The sequence below is a fragment of the Molossus molossus genome, unplaced genomic scaffold (genome assembly GCF_014108415.1).
Source record: "Molossus molossus isolate mMolMol1 unplaced genomic scaffold, mMolMol1.p scaffold_m16_p_12, whole genome shotgun sequence".
NCBI classification, from domain to species: Eukaryota; Metazoa; Chordata; class Mammalia; order Chiroptera; family Molossidae; genus Molossus; species Molossus molossus.
The window spans coordinates 10,238,760-10,261,015 of NW_023425347.1; the positions used below are offsets into that span (position 1 = coordinate 10,238,760).

General features: G+C 40.0%; 1 protein-coding gene and 1 pseudogene across 21 annotated transcripts in view; one reads left to right on the forward strand and one right to left on the reverse strand.

The window, feature by feature from the left end:
* LYRM4 (LYR motif containing 4) overlaps positions 1-22,256 on the reverse strand; it is a 163,319-nt gene that overhangs the window by 98,876 nt on the left and 42,187 nt on the right. For 9 of the 21 annotated variants that reach the window (XR_004958969.1, XR_004958968.1, XR_004958970.1 and 6 more), the window contains exon 2: positions 15,365-15,485. Coding sequence is in view for 9 of the 21 variants with exons in the window: in XM_036256966.1 (XP_036112859.1) it covers positions 15,365-15,485 (121 nt within the window). In the remaining 12 variants the exon portion in view is untranslated. Of the gene's footprint in view, positions 1-184; positions 231-550; positions 790-1,935; positions 2,085-3,649; positions 3,772-8,572; positions 8,655-11,737; positions 11,923-12,080; positions 12,192-12,438; positions 12,468-12,690; positions 12,885-15,364; positions 15,486-22,256 lie in introns of those variants that run through there. The other 12 variants (XR_004958976.1, XR_004958975.1, XR_004958971.1 and 9 more) reach the window with 11 other exon arrangements.
* LOC118626929 lies at positions 11,248-11,757 on the forward strand (annotated as a pseudogene).

Below are 22,256 nucleotides of genomic sequence, written 5' to 3' on the forward strand. Positions count from 1 at the left end.
CTCCCTCACACTCTATCTAAAAATCAATGGAAAAATATCCTAGGGTGAGGATTTAAAAAAAAAAGTGCATTCTTTAAAAAAAAATAGTCACAGAAATGTAGAGTACAGCATAGGGAATGTAGTAATAATATTGAAATACCTATGTATGCTGCCAGGTGAGTACTTGAAATATCAAGGTAACCACTTTGTAAAGTATATGATTGTCTAGCCACCATGCTGCACACCTGAAACTAATACAAAATAATACTGAATGTACACTGTACTTGAAAAATAAAATTTAAAGTTATTTAAAAAAAGACTCACTGGAGATCAGAAAGGCCAAGTCTGCTGCTCATGCCATGAGTCAGAAGCAGAACCTTGGCTAGAACAAGTGTTTCTGAGTTTAAAACTCTTCCTTCTGTGTCTTTCTACCAAACCACCTTGCCTTTACTAAGCATTAATGGAGTGCTTACTACATCTCTGAGACACTGGAAATACCATGGTGAACAAGAAGACAACTCTATCCCTCCGGAATATCAGAGGCGTGGGCAGAGATAACTTACTGACATACCATTGAAAAGCTATGGAATAAATGCTGTAGTCACACGTCAGTGTTTTGGTGGCCCAGAAGATAAGCTTTCAGCAGGCAAGAAAGGGGGAAGAAAGGCATTGAAGGCCTTTCCTCAGCAGCTGGCGAAAGCAGAAAGGAATTCACTGGGTATAAATGCTGTGCTGGTCCAGTGGACATGGAAGGCCTAGTCCTCAAGGATCCTGCAAGCCAACTGAAGTGAGATTCAGGTCTTCCAGTCACTGTATTGCAAAGGCAGACATAAAGTATGAGTGTCCATGGGACAGGCTCCGCATGGCATAGAAACAGACAGAAGCCAGCTTGTTCCCAGTGGTTCCCTAAACTGCCTAGGGTAGCATTAAAGAGTGGTCAATGTCTTATAAGAGAAAATGAGCTCAGTTTTAAAAAATATGTCCAGTAAGAAAAATAATGTTATGAAAAATACAGCTATAAAGATAACTGCAAACTTTAAATAATAGCTGAGAGTTACTGATAAAAGCAAAATACTAAGTTTGGCACCATTAAGATAGGACCCAGTTCAAACCAAGAGAATAATTTTTTTTTCTCTTTCTATGGTCTCTCCTTCCCCATCCCACTCTTCCCAGGTTTGCTGGGTCCTAGTGAAGAAAACTTCATTCGTAAATGAGGTATCTACAACCTGTCACCTGTAAGAAAGGGCAGCTTCTGTTTCTCACGTTGACTCATGTAACATTCCTGCCACCACTAGGTATTAAAAGCTTTATGACATCACCAGTCTTTTTTCACATTGGTTCCCCTGCTGAGGCTGACTATGAAGAACAAACATTACATAACTCAGCATTACGTAACCCAGTTACTTCCCCACACTCAGCAAAACCTGGTATCTGTGAGATCTGGGCAATCAAGCTTTCTTTTTAAAATCAATTTAGTAAATAGAGAAGGTCAGTGACATAACTCACCCTTGGTCAAAATCCAACCTTCACAGCTATGTTTCTGAAACCTAATGATCATTTTCAATTATTTTCAGAATCAGAAAATGTCAGGGATGAAAGGAATCTTAGTCACGGCACAATCCTCACCTTACCTACAGAAGGAAGCTGGCATATAAGGACTGCTTGACAGCTGCCGAGAGGGAGTTGGGAGCAGAACCCACCTCTGCTGGCTCCTGGGCCAGCCAGCATGCTGCCCCAATTGAGTATTTATTGGGCTCTGATGGCAAATCTACCTCTGTGTAATCAATTCTGGAATGTACTCACTTATATTAGTGAAACTCTGGAGTAACCTATTGAAATAAACCCCAGTCCAATTTCAACAAGGCATTTAAACTTAGGTTTGTTAAATATAGCAGATACATAAAAAAATTCTTGTGCTATTAGAGATCTTGGAAACCAATGCACCCAATTTCTTACTTGTTATAGATGAAGCCTAAAGGGTCATGGGCTTTCTGGTGGTGCAATCACTAGTTTGCGATGGGCTTTGAAGAAGAACCCATGTGACCATGGGGTTGTCTGTTTTCACTACATTAAGGAGGTGAGATAGGTATGAAGAGAAGTACTGTCTGAAATGGAAATGTTTGAGGAGAGGAAAATATTTAAAATACTGATTTAATTGTGCACTAGCATTACTTAATAAAACTAAGATATTGTAGTACCACATATCAGATAATTTTTAGGGTTTTTAAATGATCTATAATGGATCAATGCATAAAATGATAGCCTTAATTATCAGATAGAGGAAGAGATAAAATTTCTGACACACACCATTTGGCTTTGATATTTCAAAAACATAGCATGGCAAAACTAACATTAACTTAAGAATGGTATTCCTTTGTCTTTAGTAGAAAAATTAAATGATAATTTTTTTTTTCATCCTCACCAGAGGACACTTTTGCATCTATATTCAGATAGAGTGGGAGGGAGAGAAAGAGGAAGAGAGAGAGAGAAACATTGATGTGAGAGAGACACATCAAGTGGTTGCCACCCACACGACCCCAACTAGGGCCGAGGACAAACTGCAACCTAGGTACGTGCCCTTAGCGGGAATTGAACCCGGGACTCTCTGGTCTACGGGCTGATGCTCTAACCGCTGAGCCAAACCGGCCAGGGCAAATGATAATGTTTTAAGAGAGATTAAATATCATGACCAAGATAGTGAGCTACTATCCTTGTGTTAGAATTTAAATTTAGGTATAGTTTACTCAAAACCTCTTTTCTTACCAACTACTCTTATATCTTGGAAAAAGCAACACAGTTTTTTAGGCTGATACATGTATAATTAGGAGAAATCTTTCCAACAGCACCAGTAAAACTATACACACACACACACACGTATGTACACACACGCGAACATACACACACACATGAAACCCATCAAACTGGAAAAAATCCAACTGCTGATATCAAGTGCTCAGGAAATGAGTACGTGTTCTCATATACACACTGGACTTGGAGGTGTGTGTGTCAATATCTCCCTGCATCTCAGAGGATGTGGTACAGAAAATGTAAATTAACATGAACATTGCCCTTCTTAGAAGGTGTGACATTGTTCCTCGTCATCTTGGGAGGAGATCTTCAGCATAAGCATTGAATTAACTCTGCCTGAAAGGATGAGCCAAGCAGCAAGGCATCAAAATGTTTCCACTGAAGGGCACTTCAGTGATAGCTTGTCAGGAAAAGCACAATTGGAGCTGCAACCTTCAGATCTATGGGGAAATTCTGAGCAAACACTTCTTAAATAAGGTGGCTGAACTTTTAACATTTTCAGACTGTGGTTTTGTATTTTTTTCTTTTGAAGGCAGAGAGTGAAAGTGTTTTTTTTAGAAATGATAAATAAGACCAGCCCCTGGGATAAACCATTCATAAGGCTACAGAAGGTAAGTTGATAGCTTATAATAAGAGTTCTAAATGAGCAATTAGAAAAAGAAATAGAAATCTTGTCTTCTTCTCTCATCTCCAAAGTCTCCTTTACTTCTGTCAAGATAAGGCCACCTACAGTGCTATCTTTCTTTTAAGATGGGCTAAAAAGAAAGAAGAGCCCTGGACGGTCTGGCTCGGAGGTTAGAGCATGGCCCGCAGACCAAAGAGTTGCGGGTTTGAGTCTGGTCGAGGGCACAAAGAATAGATGCGGGCTCACCATTCTTCTAATCGTGTGTCCTCAGGAAAACTGTTCAAACATGCCAAGTCTAATTTTCCTCATCTAACCCAAGGATAGTAGTATGTTTCTTACAAGACTGCTGTTGGGAGAAACTGAGACAATACATTCAATGTGCTTAGTACATACTGTCAGGACACAGAGAGGGCACAATGAACCCATACTGACAACAAGCACACATCACCAGGAGCACTGCCCCCTTCACCAATAAAATCATCTCTTTTCAGATGTGGTAAATAAGGCAAATTAACAACTTGCCCAACATCACACAGTGAAACTACTATAGGAGCTGAGATTAGAACTTCTACCACTTGCCTAGAAGATCAATGTATTTTCTGCACCAGAGTTGATACTATCTACTTCCACTTTAGATGCTTCAATAACAAAAATAGTTCAAGGAATTCAAGAGTGAACAGCTACAGCAGACTAGATGGAAGGATAATAAAAATTCCTAAATGAAACTTGTGCAGCTTTCTATGAATAGCATTGCTAGTGCCTTCTTGAGCTCTTCTGAAGATGGAAATATGTAAAGGACCTGTCATTAGATATGAAAAATGCAGAGGTGAGAAAGGCTTTGTCTAGAAAGGACAGAGAATTTTGGTTTGTGCATGTCAATCTTGGAGGCATTGAGTAAATTTGATGGAAAATGTTCAACCAAGAGGCATTCCTTCTATAAGAATGCCAATTATGGGCATATTATAGCCCCCAACTTGAGGATTTAGTGAAATTTCTAGAAAAAGCAGAGAGGGAGGAAATTAATTTAAATTATTGTATGAGGAAGTCTCTTTATAGCTGCAGAGGAACTATATATTGAACACACTGGAAAAAAATGAATGTCATACATAGGCCAAGCTATAAAACTAAACAACCTTCTCATCTCCCTGATTTCTTAAACTTTGACAGGGGGCTGAGGAATTTTTCATTCCTATTGAAAGAATTCATATATCAAAGGATGTAGGGTTCACTTAGGGGACAATCTGGTCACTGTATATAAATTCAAAATGTTGATTTCCTGAGGATTTTATTAAAGTCCAAGACAGACATACATCCCCCTTGCTTCTGACAGCCTTATTATTTTTAAATGTGTATTATTTTTAAACCTGATGATTTAATTTTCGCTGATCTATGTAGGTATAGGGGAAAGCACCACTGGGATACACTTCTAAATGCTGTATTTTCCTGTTCTATTAAATAGTGATGGGATCTAGGATGGGGACAAGGAGTCTGTCTCCAGAATCAACATGAAAAAGAACTTCTACAAGGTTCTGATGGACCTCATAATTCTATCCCAACTTTGCCTCCAAAAGCTCCTAAGGTTAATTCATATTTATATGGAATACATTGGGTGCTTGTTAAATATTTCAGGAAAGAAACTGTGGGCACAGAATTGCAATATATACAGTGCATTTGACTTAACGAGCAGATTGTGTTTAATGAAGCAAAGAAACCAGTCAGGGAGCAGGAAACCAGTTTGGGAGCAGGAAGAAGTCAAAGTAGGAAGAGACTAGCATTAACATGGGGGGGGGGGGGGCCTCGAGAAAAGCACTTTCATCTTTCTTTTGTCTATTACTTAAGACATTATTGCTTTTCAACTGCTATTTCATTTTCTTTGAAAGAATATGGACTGCTCAGAGACAGGTGCTAGGACTGGTGATGTGTCACCTACCAGAAAGGAAGAAAGTGAATAGCAGAGGTGCTAGCAACATTAATAAAACAAATTTTCTGATTTTCCTTGTGGCAGAAAGATTAGGGCCAAGAGAAATTTTTGGAATTCATGATGGTCAAAATATAGGGTGGGGCAAACGTAGGTTTACAGTTGTGAGTATGCAACAGAGTTTATTCTTATATTATTTGCCATACTAGCAACTGTAAACCTACGTTTGCCCCACCCTGTACATAGCTGGCTACAACTTTGCTCATTTGTAGCCTAAACAACAGAGTTAAGATCTTGGGGAGAAATGGTCAAGGAAGGCTGAGCACAGATTAATTTACTCTAAAATGTATCACTAAGTTTCTGCAAGTAAAGAAGGGGACAGATATTTATGTGAACCACAGAAATTTAGAACTGGAAATAGCCTTAGAAATCACAGTATAATCCTTACACTTTACTGATAAGAAACTGAAGGATCACAGATATAAATCCATTTGTTCAAACTTCAAATGACTTAAGCCTCCCATCCTCAAATACCAGTGCCTGAAACATTTTAATTTTCTTTCCCAATTAACAACAACAACAAAAACCCCCTGATGACTAGATATATAATTCTTTTTTGGAGGGAGAGGCAGAGATGTTTTTTTATTGTGAAAAAAGGAAAAACCTATACCATGTTAACCATCTTTAAGTGCACAGTTCAGTGCTATGTGCATTCACATTGTTTTGAAACAAATCTCCAGATCATTTTCAACCTGCAAAATTGAAACTCTGTACCCAATAAACAACTCGGCTTTCCACACTTCCTCCAGCCCCAGACAACCATCACACTGACACCGTTATAATAACCTGGTCATTATTTTACAGGAAAGGAGTAAAAGGAAGACTAGATAATATAGGCATGTCATTTATAGAGCTTTGCCAGAAGGCTAAGGTTTACTACTTCAGGTCTGTTTCCTGCTGATTGATGGGGGAAGAGACTGGACAAAGGCAATTTAGACACATGCCCAGTAAGGTGTGGGTGACATGGAAAGGTGCTTGCCTGTCAGTCACACCTGGAAACAAGTCAGTGGCCAGAATAGTGTGGCCACTATAAAGGTGCAAAATCTGAGACATAATCTCCTGAACAAAGAAAGTGCCCCTCTTGGTTCTCCTGGCCCTCTTGGGATTCCTGTTTCAGGGGCAGCGTTCCTTTGCTTTCATCCACATAGCATGCGGCCATGTGGACTCCACACAATGGACTGATGGGTTGAATCTAGCCTGATGCCTGATGCTACATCGGATCCAACTCCACCAAGGAATGGAGATTCTAGACACTGGCCCTGTTTCTAGCTTTGCTGAACCCATAGCTGCCCCCTTTTCAGGTCTAGGTTAAGGGAACTGGGACTTTGCAACTCAAGGAATGTTAACTCCACAAAAATTCTCCCATGGGGGCCTCTAAAAAAAGCTTATTTCAGAAGTACCCCAAGTCCCACGAGTGGCAGGGAAATTTGGCCCAATGATTTCTCCAGTAACAATGCTACTTTCTGTCTCTGTTAATCTGACTACTCCAAGTACCTCATATGAGTGGCTTATTTCACCTAGCATGATGTCCTCAAGGTTACCCTATGTTGTGGCCTGTGCCAGAATTTCCTTTCTTCCTTTTTTTCTTTTCTGGGATTATGGTAAATTTTATTCTCTTCTCAGTTTTTCTCAGTGTTCTAATTTTTCTTCAGTTAGCATATATTACTTTCATAAGCAGAAAGAACATTAATGTTATTATTTTAAAAGAAAAGGAAATAGTCTTGACTGCAAAACATCTTGCTACAGGGCAAAACTTGCTATTGTGCCACTAAGGCCTGGAGGATAAAGGCTGGCAGTTGCTGGTTGCTCGTCCTTACCTGCTCAGGTCTTCCTGGAAACGCTAAAGGTTGATTTCCCAATTTATAGTCAGCTAGAGATTAGCAATGGAACAGAAGACTAATGTAGAGTTTCACTTTGTATAATTAGTTGAGCTCATCAAGGCCTTGGAACACACATTCATTTTTATCCAGTCTAATGGAGGCAGTGACATTTGTTGTTGCTTCCATGTATCTGAATCTGTGGAGCTGGTGTGAGGGATCTATGGTTTCTTAGACTCTTCTTCAATTTCAGGTAGCAAACAGCAGATGAATGAGGGTACTTTCATTTACGGTTGTTTAGGCCAATCAGCTAGCTTAACCAGGTATGGCCTTTGAGACGTCATGGAGGGACCTGGATAGAATTATGCTGAGTGAAATAATTTCATCTTCTTCTTCTTTTTTTTTTTTAATCATCCTCACCCGAGGACATTTTTCCATTCTTTGTTCAGATAGAGTGGGAGGGAGAGAGAGGAACAGAGAGAGAAACATCGATGTGAAAGGGACACATTGAGTGGTCGCCACCCGCACAACCAACCAGGGCCGGGGACAAACTGCAACCGAGGTACATGCCCGTAGCGGGAACCGAACCCGGGTCTCTCCGGACCGCAGGCCGATGCTCTAACCGCTGAGCCAAACCGGCCAGGGCAATTTCATCTTCTTAAGTAATTCTCTCCAGGTCCCTTTTCCTATTTCAGTTGGGATTGGTTGATTTCTAAGCTTGCTATGCTGTGTTTTGATACTCTTGCTTGGTTTATCTTCATTTTGGCCAAGCACAGTTCTCCAGTAGCTTCCGGTTTCGGTGTGGTTTCTTCTTTAATTTCGTAGTTGAAGGACTTCCATTCAGCTTGATGTCAAGCGGTTCTGAATGATGGTTGTTCTGTAGTTTAGTTGTAATTCTGATGTGGTTGTGGGAGGAGGCAAGTACTGCATTTACCTACGCTGCCATCTTGACTGGAAGTTAGAATTTCCTTCTTTTTTAAGGCTGACTAATATTTCATTGTATGCATATATCACATTTTCTTTATTCATTCATCTATCAGTGGAAATTTGGATTGCTTCTGTCTCTTGGTTGTTGTGAATAGTGTATCATTCTCTTCATGTATTTTAAATGCCCCTAACGCAGGGATTGACTTTCATTTACTCCATCAAAATAACTGCCAAGTAAATTTTAGAGATTTCCCCTAAATGATCAATATGGTATTTAAGCTAAAATATATATGAGGAGAGATACAAACTATACTATTACTTTTCCCCAAAAGAACCCCAAAAGATGAGAACTGGGAACACGATATCACCTGTAATTCAATTTTTAACCAGGATTTAGGGCTCTGGAGCGAATATTGTAGTGGCTTATATGAGAGAAGACAGTCATTCACCAGCTTCTCATTTCTCAACAGCACATTCAAAGAGTTACTGGTGGATATTTCTCTTGAATGGTCATCTAAAGCTTAAACCATAAAATAGCAAATAAAAGTAAAAAATATAGTTTCAGAGTCTCATCTACCAGCATCCAAAATGTGAATAAATTAAGCATATACTTTGCTTTTAATGATCTATGAAAATGATAATTAACTATAAGCCAAGAAACACTGAAAACGCTTCACCTCACATACACACAAACTTATGTTAATAAAAAGATGTGTGCTACCTGTAATACCAACCCCTTGCCTACAATCTTTAATGGCTGCACATAGTATGTGCTCTAATTGCTTATAGGTACAGGTTCATAATTCTGATACATCCAATATTTGAATTGCTTCACTAACCCCCCCAAAACAAACAAGTAAACAAACAAAAAAACCCACTAGCTTAAGAAGAGCCAGTGTGGTATAAAATCATCATCACTGAAAAGTTTCTAGCAAAACTGGTATGACTCTATAACCTTGTCATTATCCAGAATTAGAAAACACACAGTTTGTCCTCTCACTGTACAATTACATACTACAGCAACAATATATTTCTCCATCCAAATATTTAAGTCACAGATAAACCCTGTTTTGCTGGATTCAGTCCTCATCTTGATACACTCATAGCCCATCATTCATTGGTAGGGTAACCAAACATTATTTGGATCTAAATTTGGAGCCAAATCCACCAGCCAATGTAAGTGAGTGGTTGGGAACCTCTCAATGTGGAATAGTTGTTCCTTTCCTAGAGATCAAGGTTTTACCTGGCCAATTACCTATGAAACTGGTCCAAAGAACAACTTTTACACACACACACACACACACACACACACACACACACACACACACAGGTGGGGGGTGCGGGGAAGAAAAAGAGAGAGAGAGAAACAACTCTTATTACCCTAGTTTACTGCTATATCATGGGAACCTGGAAGAACTGAAGGCTGTTGCCTTCATGGGATGCATTCTAATGAACACTGATAGCATCACATAGCTGTACATAAACCCAAGCTTTGCACACAGATATTAAAAACAATTTTTTTTTATTGATTTGAGAGAGAGAGGAAAGGGAGACAGATAGAAACATTGATGAGAGAGAACATCAACTGGCCACCTCCTGCATGCCCCCCCCCCCCCTGGGGATTTGTCCCACAACTTGGGCATGTGCCCTGACCGGGAATTGAACCAGTGACCTCTTGGTGCATGGGTCGACACTCAACCACTGAGCTACACTAGCTGGGCTGCACATATACATTAATTTTCACTAGATTTCAAGAAAAAGCTGCTACCCATTTAGGAACCAGCTGAATATTCCTGAAATTCTATTCTTACATCTTAAATCACATATTTAAGGAAATCTCACAGTACAGAAATACAGGTCTGGCAACGACCCCACTGTCACAGCTCTCTGAAGTCTCACATTTCTAGTGGTCTCTGCATTTTTTCTCTCGGACATGTAGCCATTATGCTAGGTATGTAACAACTTTATTTCAAAATGCTTGGAAAATGTGTTCTCTTGGGTGAACACAAAATCCCTGTGAACCACACATGGAGGGATGCTGGTGCTGCAGGCATCAGAGACACTTGGAGTAGCAAGGCTATGGTTCTCAGAAAGTAGACACAAAACAAGGCACACTGTGACTGTTTATGATGCAAAGGAGCATGACAAACTGCAGAGCTATAATAAGTGGGGGTGACTCACTGAAAGTTATTCTAATGAACGTCTTATAATTAGGAACCAGAAGTATCTTCAGAATAGCAAGATGAAAAAAAGAACAAGGATGAAAGCAGTGTCTGGTTGACTTTCTTGTTTCTTGTTCTGATATGAAATACCCAAGAAGCCTTGCTTATTATGTGAGGTAGACAGTCCTTAGGGACTTCTTGGCTGCCCAGATTATGTGGGAGCTTCTGCCCAACCCTACACACAGCCCCACTTCTGTGTATCCTTTCTCACACCATCAGGCACACACACAAAAGTCCTCTCCAATTTTTCTGATCCCACTTGGGAAGCAGACGGGAAAGCTCAGTTTAGTGGGGGCTAGTCCAGAACTTGCTTTCAGCATAGAGGAAGAACTCACACAAGCTGCCTGAGTCAATCTGTCTCTATAGAACCATCTTGTATGGATACAATGGGAGTTTATAAAAAGGTGGAAGAATGTCTCTGCTAGTTACAAGATATAAGATAATGCATATAGCTGGAAAGAAAACCGAGATTTCCAGACTGAATTATAATTTTCAGGGAGAAAGTTGGTCCAAAAATGTCAAAGAAAAAACATGTTTATGTCAGGCTTCTATTCAATGGGTCATAATTAAGGAGCAAAAGGAGTCTGATTTATTCATAATGGAGGAAAAGCAATCTGCCATTTTACTTCTTCAAATCAGAGTAATCCTCAGGATAGTGTGAAAGGCCAATAAGAAATGCCGATGCTCTCCAGAACCCTTCAGGTTCACCACAGTGAAGACTAAGTATCTCTGTGCATTAAGGATATACAGGAAGAATGCCTCTGATGAGGCGGAGCCAGGTTGATGTAGTCCTTAAATATCTTAAGAACAAACCTGGGGCATGACTTAAGATTATCTTTAGATTATCTTTACCGGAGTTCCGGCCTCCCGGGTCCCGGAGGAGCCGGGAACATGCGGCTGTCGGTTGTTGCCGCCATCTCCCATGGCCGCGTATTCCGCCGCTGGGCCTTGGTCCCGAGTGCTGCATCCACCTGTTGCGGAACTTGCTTATGGGACTAGTGCGACAAGAACGCATCAAGGCGTCATGGGTGTGCTTGGACGAGATGAGGGGCTATGCTGAGAAGCTCATTGACTATGGGAAGCTGGGCGACACCAGCCATGCGCATGGCTGACTTCTGGTTCACAGAGAAAGACTTGATCCCAAAGCTGTTTCAAGTACTGGCCCCTCTGAAACAAGGTCAGAATGGGGGCTACACATGAATGCTGCAGATCCAAAATCAGAATAAGCAGAATTGGGCTAAGATGGCAGTGATCGAGTATGAAGGGAACTGCCTCCCACCCCTGCCCCTGCCTCGCAGAGACAGCAACCTTACACTTCTAAACCAGCTTCTTCTGGGGCTGCGACAGAACCAGAAAGCAAGCATCCACAGTTCCCACTCACGTCAAACACCAGGGATTTAACTGGAGCCAAAGGGTGTGTAGCCTCATCAATGCTCACGATCATAGGCCTTTGGATGGCTTCATGTCTAAGAACTGGAGCTAGAATTGTAAATGGACAGTCTTCACAGAACCCAGAACCTGCTTGGGGGCCAGATAACCCTCTCTTTGTACAATAGATAAAATTCCCTGTATGGAAAAAAAAATTATCTTTAGCCATTAGTTTCTACTGACTCAGGTGCTCACGTCCTTGAACTTCTGAGTTTGCTCTGAGGAAGTAGAACTGAACTCGAATCTGGTCATGTGGCCATGGAGAAGGCATCCAGCTTTCTTGCACCTTGGTTTCTCTACCCCCCCAGAAAGAAGAAAATTTTTGCAGTCTTTTTTAAAAACTGCAAAACCTTACCATGTTTACAGTTGTCTCATTAGCATCACAGCTGACTGAAGTGATTGAAGCACTAGAAAAAAGATATACTTCAAAGACTGAGGAGAAGCAGAAAGGTAGGGACAGTATTGCGAGAGAAAGTCCAGTGGAGGACTTCAGTGTGAGTACTACCCTGTGAGCTTCCCATCTGTGGAAAAGTGATGCTGAGATCCATGTGCATCATGGTGATGGCCTCTGGGTCCAAGTGCTCAAGTGAAAGAGGGACTTGATGTGAAGGACAGTACAGCTCAGGAAGGTACTGTCTCAGACCCTCATTAGATTTCCTCTTTCCTTTCAAGGCTCATTCTCTCTGAAGAGAGGTTTTGGGAGGTCAGCAAGATACCATGATTGTGGTGGGCCAGACCCCTTGGCTGCGGTATATGATCTCAGGGACCAAACTTTTCATGTATTCATTTAGTCCACAAATAAATATTAAGATTAGCTCTGTGGACTGCTGTAGAAACTCTGGATAACAACAGCAAATATTTGCTATGTGCCAGCATCCTTTTAAGAGTTTTACATGGTTAACCTACTTGATCCTCTCTAAAACTCATGAAGTTGGGCCTGTTGTCATCTGCACTTTACATTAGGCACTGAGAGGTCACACATCTGGTTCAAGGTCATACAGAGTAGGTTGAGTGAAGATTTGAACACAGGCAGGCTGGCTCCAAGAGCCCATCCTCTTGTGTACCAGGTAGCAGTGACCATGACGGATGACATCCCTGTCCTCACAGAAAAGGAGAAAACAGACAAGGCAACAGTAATGTTATTATCGGTTTGATAAGTGCTGTAATAAAAACTAAAGCCAGGTAAGGTGACAGTGACAGAGGGAAGGAGGCTATTTTAGATACTGCAATAGCTGAAGTCTGAGTAAACGTCCGAGTGAAAAGGGGAATCGAGCTATTGGAAGGTTTGGGGAGAGACTACTCCAGGCAGAAGGTGCAAAGGTTCTGAGATGGGAACAAGTGGAAGATGCACCAGGGACATGAGGAAGGTACTGACATAGCAGGAGGGAGATAAGAGCAATGGAGGGCCTTTCAGGATTTCATAAGGACCTCAGATTTCATTGTCAGGGTGCTACAAAGCCCTTGGAGGGTTGTGACCAGGGGTATAACCTGCTTTGATTTTCTAAAAGAACATATGGTCAGTGTGTGAAGAACAGAACATTTTGGGAGGGGCGCAATCAGGGGGGCAAGTTAGAAGGCTATCACGGTGGCCAGTGAGAAGGAAATACAGATGCTACTTTACTTTAGGCCTTTTTTCCACGTCAGCTTATTCCAGCTTAGAAGTGAAGTGGCTCCAGGAGTCCACTACATCTCATAAGATAACTATGGAAAATGTCATTCCTGAATTCAGGAAAAATCTTGATGTGAAAAGGAAGTGAACAGAAACCTCCCAGTTGTTGGCGTGTAAGTGGCTACTAGTTCTCTGATGGAATGAGAATGCTTTCACTTGTCAGGCCCTCTCTGAGCAGGGCCTTCAGGAATCACATGATCAATCACCTGCTGCTCTACTAGTTAATATGGAAACCCTGGGCACTGGCCAGGCTCTTCTGAGGTGGGCACCGGGCCTTGGCACATGTCCAGAGGCTCCAGTGTTTTGAGTCTGCTTTAAGTGGATTCACTGGGGATGTCTGATGACATACAATCTAGTCTTTTTTTTTTTTTTTTTTGAGAGGGTAGTTTTACCAGTTCAAAATGAAGACATAGCTGAAAAGGTGGAAGATATTACTTACAGGTACCCTTCACTTTTCTAAGCATTTTCTGCTCTGAGCAACTTACACTAGAAGATGAAACCAACCCATGTTGGTGATATTTGCCAACTTTTACATGGGAAAGTGCCAAAGAATTAAATCTGAGTTTATGTAAAATAAGGACAAGTTCCAGTGCTAAAGGTCCCATAAATTTCAACCACTGATGCCTGGAAAATGCCATCGTTCTAGAGTTTTCAAAATGCAACTCATTTATTGCTACATTAAAGTATATGCAAATGCATAGATCAGTTTCTTTTTATGACTATCCTATTACCTTTTCATCCCCTTAGTCAAAGATCATTTCCTAGGCTTGTCTGAATGTGGCAAAGTTATTCTTTTGCTAGATAACTATAGAACTCAAGGAGGGTCATCAGAATCTGAAACGTTATTCTGGAAGGGACTGTTTCATTATCTACACACAGAACAAGACTTAATTTTGACATAAAATGAAAACCACAGTTTTTAATACTGCTTCTTCTTTTGAATTCTGTTTAGAGTCAAGCACGAAGAATATATGTTAATATATTATGATTATCATATAAAGTCACTCAAGCTGGCCTCTCCTCATGATGCTAAAGAAGCTCTTTCCAAAACACAAGCAAAAATTAGGAAAATGGCAAGGGGCTTCTTTTCCATGAGAATAAACAAATTTACTGCAAGTAAGAAAGAAAAATGAACAGAAGCAGAAATGAAGCTTATGGTGTGAATGTTGCTAAATCCAAGGAAAACAGTGAAAAGTATAATTTTTTTAGAGAGCGAGAAAACCAACTGATAGCAGGTTACTTTAGCCTTGGGCTTTCTAATGATTTTCACAGAAAGGTGGACATATCACCACCCAGGGACCATGCTGCGGCAGATGCCCTACTTTACCCCACGAGAAAGAGAAAGGCAAGCACAGATTAGGGTGATCCCTGGCACTTCTACAAGATGAAAACAAAAACACCTTCCAGAGTCCTTTACGGGGTCAATCCCAAAGCAGCTGTTCACACCATTTACACGTGCAGATACACCTTCCATGTGGCATCAAAATTTAGATTCATCACCGATGACCATGTTTTCAAGACAATCTTATCTTGAACATTAAGAAAAGTAGAATACATTTATACTCTTTGACATATATCCATGTATAAATGCGCAGTATATCTTACAAAGAAACAATATATTTTTTTTTGAAGTTTCTCATGCTTAAAGCATCAACCTTTAGTTAAATGTGAAACCTCAGTCTCCCCAACGATGCATTCCCTGGAAATTCTGGAAAGCTGATCTTTTCCTTTATGTTCTCCTTGAATTCAAGAATATAATAGGTCATCTTTCTATGTCTATATAAGTAAGAGAAACAGAGTCTCATGATTCTGTGTAAATTATAACCACCAAAAGCAGTGATGTCCAATCAAGGGGATGTGTCAAAGCTTTGAGCTCTTAATGAAAAATAGTACATCACTGAACTATCTTACCTGTCGGCGAATCATTCCCAGGTCTCTTTTGGCTTTGCTCACTAGAGTCTGAATTTCTACAGGATCTTTTGCACTCTTATTTTCTCTGAAGGCATCTCTTATCCTCCTGATAGCATAAGTTCTAAATAAATTCAGGGAGAAAAAAAGAAAAAATGTCAGTATCTCTCAAGCCATGCTTTTATTTATTTTTTATTCCTCACCAGAGGATATTTTTCTATATCATTAGATAGTGTAGGAGGGAGGGAGAGAGAGAGAGACTGAGAGAAACAATGATGTGATAAGAGTCACATCAACTGGTTGCCTCCTGCACAATCCGGCCAGGGCCAGGGATGAACTGCAATGGAGGTACGTGCCCTTAACTGGAATCGAACCCGAGAATCATTGGTCTGCGGGCTGATGCTCTAACTGCTGAACCAAACCAGCCAGGGATCAAGATATGCTTTTAAATGAATTTAAAAGTTTTTGCTTAGGAATTAAGTGTCTGATATTCTCCTATGGACAATACTGGCTCTTAGGACAGGCCCAGCCATTACAATTCTGGGATGACTAAGCAAACATATTAAGGGATACGAATCTACCCCAAATAAGTCACATATAAATAGCAAACTGCCATGGAAATGCTCCTTAGATTAGTGGTTCTTTATAGAGTTATTCACATCTGGCTACCCTCCATTTACATGGATAACTGAACCTTCAACATACAGAGAAAAAGCAAGAACTAAGAGGGGAATAGTGCACCACATATGCACAGAGACAGTGATCTAAGCCAGACTTGGCAGCTCTCCAATCTTGTCCCATATTGTGGCTGTTTTTCCCTCTTGTGTAACTTAACATGTTAGGATCCACATCAGAATCCTATCTCAGTCCAGAGTGGAGATTACACACATATGCACATACGTACACATACATAACACTCCGCTCCCCCCATATAAATGACATACAATACAGGACAGCAGTTCAAGAACAAGACTTTCAAATCAGATAGGCTTGGGTTTGAGTTCTTTCTTTAGCTCCTACTGTTTGTGTGAACTTGGGCAAAGTTCTTAACATAACCCATGTCTCCTGTCAGACAGGCAGTGCTGTCTACCTCCCAGGGCTGCTGGAAGGGGGTGGTGGTTAAGCTTTGTAATGACTGTCTGCAATCTGGCACAGAACCAGATACAAAAACAAACAAAAAAGACTCAATAAATAAAAACTGTTCCTCTTCTTCTTGCTATTCATTGTTGCAATTAGTATCTGTCTCTCCTTGTGTCACTGTCATGCTAGTATGTACACAGAGGGTAGTTGGTCTGGATAATTAGTCATTATACATGATTCAAGAGTCCTTAACTGGATATTCTCCCACACTCAGAGGGTCATAGTCTTGACCCCCAGGCCCACCTTAAAGACAAGGCACTAAGGAGAAGCACCCCGAGTCAAACAAACATATCAGACACAACTTTCTCTAGCTTATGTATAATCTCAGATTGCTCTCCTCTTAACTTTGATCACCAGCTAAAGAATCCATGCCAAACTATTAGTAACATTTAGGAACTGAAGAATGGAAATAGAGGCAAAGAAATGAGAGAAGGGGAATATACTTTCCTTGGGAGCTGGGGAGGGTGGATGTTGAGATGGACACAATTTACTGGCAAACCTTATTTAATTTTATCTTATTTTTTTTAATCCTCACCTGAGGACATTTTTTTTTTTTTTTTTCATTTATCTTCAGATAGAGCGGGAGGGACAAAGGGAGGAAGAGAGAGAGAGAGAGAAACATCAATGTGAGAGAGACACATCGAGTGGTTGCCACCCTAGCAATCCCAACTGGGGCCGGGGACAAACTGCAACTGAGGTACATGCCCTTAGCGGGAACCGAAGTCAGCGGGCTGACGCTCTAACTGCTGAGCCAAACCAGCCAGGGCTAGGGAACTTTATTTTAAAGAGGACTAGTTTGTTTTAGATAAACTTTTCTAAAGTGAAAATAAACTCTTAATTAAAAATTCAAATATCGGTTTATTTGCATTTATTTATTTACTTATTTATTATTATTATTTTTATCCTCACCCGAGGACATTTTTCCATTTTTTGTTCAGATAGAGCGGGAGGGAGAGAGAGGAAGAAAGAGAGAAACATTGATGTGAAGGGACACATCGAGTGGCTGCCACCCGCACGACCAACCAGGGCTGGGGACAAACTGCAACCAAGGTATGTGCCCTTAGCGGGAACCGAACCCGGGTCTCTCTGGACCGCAGGTGGACGCTCCAACCGCTGAGCCAAACTGGCCAGGGCTCGGTTTATTTGCATTTAAAAGCAACAGTAAACTGACATCTTGTAACATTAAGAACCATAAAGAAGAAAGACAGTTTAGGAACTTGCATTTTTAAGGTGTAAGCCACTGCCAAAACTTTCATCTTAATCCTATGTGAACCAACTGGAGTATTTGCAGAAGAGATTTCTTTTTCTCATAGGGGGACAATGACTGGAAATGGGATCTTTCTATTGGCAGACACTTTATAATGGGCTCATTCACTTATAAAGGCATATGGGAAAACTTTACTAATAGACTTGTATTACATAAATTTTCTTCACACATAACTGCTAATCTAACAAGATTTTAGATAGTAGGCAGGTAAGCTAAAAGTAATTTCTAGTGTACCTTCTTGTACAGAATAATGGTTATTTACATGACACAATATCATTCTTCATCACACCCCCACATCCCTCCTCCAAAACAGTTTCTTTCTTGGTGGTGATGGGAGCAGAGAGGGGATAAAATAATCTAAATCTAATATTTTATTTAATATGCAGATCAACTTTATAACAAATTAACCTCAGGAAACTATCATTTGTTTTAATTCTTCATTCAGGATGCTGCATGAGCTGTTTGGAAAAATAAAATGGGCAATTGTCATCATTACTAAATTCATTTTTCTAAAAGCTAGTGACTGGCCAAGAATAGCTAGAAAAAAGGCAGTATGGCTTACAATATAAAGACCCAAGTTCTTCCAAAGTTTGAAGAAATTAGATAATAGCTAAAGAAAGAGTTCATCACCACCAAACCAGTATTACAAGAAATGCTAAAGGGACATCTTTAAGAAGAAGAAGAAGAAAAACACCAAAAATACGAACAAAATGGCAATAAGTACATACCTATAGATAATTACTTTAAATGCAAATGGGTTAAATACTCCAATAAAAAAAAATAAGGTGGCTGGATGGAAAAAAAACAAGACCCATATATATGATGATGACTGCAAGAGACCCATTTCAGATTCGAGACACACACACAGACTGAAAGTAAAAGGCTGGAAAAAGATATTTCATGCAAATGAAAACAAAAAATACAGGGGTAGCAATACTTGTATCAGACTAAACAGACTTTAAAATGAAAGTATAGTAAGAGACAGAGAAGGACATTTCATATATAATAGCCAAGATATGGAAGCAACCTAAGTGTCTATCAATAGATGATTTAAAGGTGTGGTACATATATATAATGGACTATTACTCAGCCTTAAAACAGCATGAAATCTTACCATTTGCAACAACAAAGACAGACCTAGAGGGTATTATGCTAAGTGAAATAAATTGGACAGAGAAAGACAAATACCATATAATTTCACTTACATGTGGAATCTAAAAAACAAAATAAGTGAACAATCAAAACAAACTCATACAGAGAATAGACTGATGGCTGCCAGATGGGAGGGGCTTTAGAGGAGGGGGGGGCATGAAGGGATTAAGAAGTACAGGTTGGTAGTTACAAAATAGTCATGGGAATGTAAAGTATAGCATAGGGAACATAGTTAATAATATTGTAACAACTATGTATGGTGCCAGGTGGGCAATATTCCCTTAGGGGACCAACTTGTAAGCTATATAAATGTCTAACCATTATGCTGTATACCTGAAAGTAATATAATATTGAATGTCAACTGTATTTGAAAAAACAAAAAAAACAAAACATACCCACATTACAAACACACACAAAATACACCCACATTATAAACAAACAATAAACAAAAGTAGGAAAAAATATCTTTTTGAAAACCAGATCACAAATGTGTAATCCTCTTAACATTTAAAGAGCTCTAAGAATTTATAAAACTATCAATAACCAAATAGAAAGGTGAGCAAAGAATATATAAATTGAAAATTCTCAGAAAATGACCATCAAAGGCTTATAAACATGAAAATATATTTGGCCTCATTCATATGAAAAAAAAGCACACTGTGATATGGGTCTAAAAAAAAATAGCTTACGATGCTCAACAATTTATATCAATTGATATAAGGTCCAGTGTTCTAAATATTTTGCTGTGTGATCTTATTGTCTCCCCAAATCTCCAAAGCCTGAACCTAAAGAAATTAATCTAGATCTTCAAATTAAATATGTGTACAGCAATCAAAAGTTGTTCAAATTTTGGATGCCCCTTTGACAGGAATGATGCAATAGTTGACTCCTCTCTTTCTTGCTCTTCTTCCTTCTCCAGCATCTAAAACCTAAGGTGTTTCCTTTGCCCTAAGAGTAGACAATGCATTGGCTCATAATGATAAAACTAACCATCACTGCATGAACAACCTTTCAGTTGTATGAATTCTTATTTTAAATGATCATAATTTTGTGAAAGTTTGTCACAACTCTGGCTAAATTTTCAAATTTTGTAGGAGAGGACTAACCACCAATTATTTCAATCTTGCCCCTGTCCAGATTTTTTTTTATCATTTGCAATTTTTTCACCACTACTAAAGTAAACCATCCATCCTTGAACACATTTTGGCTATCAGCCTCTTGACTATATCACCAAGGAAGAACATTTCAAAGAAAAATGTGCAGATGCTGCAATAAAATGGTAGTCAGCTGCTAAAGTGCCTTGCATTAGGGTGGTCTTAATATGAGTCAGATGCTGTTTGAAATAAGGCATGAAAAATGAACCCATAAAGGTAACAGAACAGCAATAACTACCAACTATGAGAAAGCAGACGACATCCATAGACACAGCAAGGCTATGCTTGCCACACAAATCATTGCTCTCTCTCTATCCTGCTGAGCTTTGCAGTTTCTTAGTACTTTTTTGTGCAGATTCCCATTTGGCTTTTCTTCTCCACTCCAGCCCTTGCATGTCCGTCTGCCATCAGACCTCCAAGTGTTCACAGGTTCTTCTCCTGGCTATATTTTCAACATTGCAAGGATCAAACTCCTCTATGAGATTCTTTCACCATTCCAATTTTCCAGCCGCAAAGCAACACAGCAGGTGGTAATGAAAGCTCTGCAGTATCTGAGGTCCTACTTCACTTTCTCCCAGAACCACTGTCAGCTAAATGCAGGTGATGATAATCACAGCCTCTCCAGCACGTGGAAGCTCACATTGGCTTTTGCATCCAAAATGTGCGACCTGAAAACCAGTTGATGTCATACCCCTCGTTTCTGTCATCCTTCATCACCACCCCAACCCTGGTTTCTCTGTTTATCTATTCCGTAAAAACATCTGTGCTTTTCCCTCCTTACCAACCCCAAGTATCCTAGCTAGTCAAGTATCCTAGCAACAAAACAACTCAATCCTTTCTACTGGTCTCTTTTGGGGCAAACTCCTTCAATTGCTTGAAAGGAGATGTCCTCTGTCTACTTGCCTTAACTCACATGTGCCTTGCTCCTGAAGACAGTGCTTCCTTCACTGCCATGAAGAAGCTGCTGCTTAATTCTGCTATGCCTCTAGATTCCACGGGGCTGAGATGACACTACCAATGTGTTCTTGGATCCTACTGTTGATTCTGGATCATATGTTCACCTTTACACATCTTTGGGGCTCTGCTACCTAATGCAAGGATACTGTATTTCTCCATGATGCTGTTGTCTGCTCACTTCTTGAGGTCAACTCTCAAGATTCAACAAGCCTTAATGTCTTAGAGGGCACTCAGTGCATATATAAGCCAACAATTTTAGGTAATTTATCATAATTTTTAATGCAAATACCTTTGAAAGTCAATATTTTTTATAATGAGTTACATGACAGTGTTTGCAGTTTTTTACTGAGGTATCTATATTTGCTTCATTGAATGGAGAGTTGGTCTCTCTTCATTCTTTAGCTCTAATAAGCTTTCTTCCTAATCTTCTTTGTGGGCTAATTTTATTCTGCTGACTCTTACACATCGTATTCTCTAAGGCTCTGTAATGAACCTCTTTTCTTTTTAATAAAATCTCCTCCAGTAATTGCATCTGTGCCCAACTATCATATGTGTGCAAAAGATTTGGTATCCAGTGACATATAGTATATGATAGTTGGGCACAGATGCAGTCACTGGATACCAAATCTTTTGCACACCCATGCCTCCTTTTTGACTTCCACATACATATGACCCAACTGCCTTTTGGACTTGTCAACAAAAGGCACCCACTATAACCACTACAGATGCTCCCACCGAACACTATAAAAACTAATATCACTATCTTCCTTCTCCCTTGCCCCCAGTGGCCAGCGTTCTCCTCTCCTAGGTAGGAGTATCTTCAAACAACTACTGTCCAAGTCAGTGGGGATTCATCCTAAATTCCTTTCTTGTCTTTATATACTTATATTCATTCAATCGCAAAATCTTACTGATTCAACCTTCTACATCCCTTCTGAATCACCTTCCACTTCTCCAAATCCTCAGTCATATCTTGGTTCAGGCTCTTATCTCTCATGCAACAGCCCTGGGATTATAGTATGTGTGTGGTGTATAATGAAATGGATACTAACACCAACAGAGAGAAAGCTCAAGGATGATCGGAAGGTCAAAAGTATACTGTGTAGATAACAGTGAGGAAGAGAGCAGAAATCTTCCTTCTTATGAGAGTTCCTGCTAGAATGTAAACCCCACACAGTAGGACCTTTTAGCTTTCTTTTTTTTTTTTTATCCTCACCCGAGGATA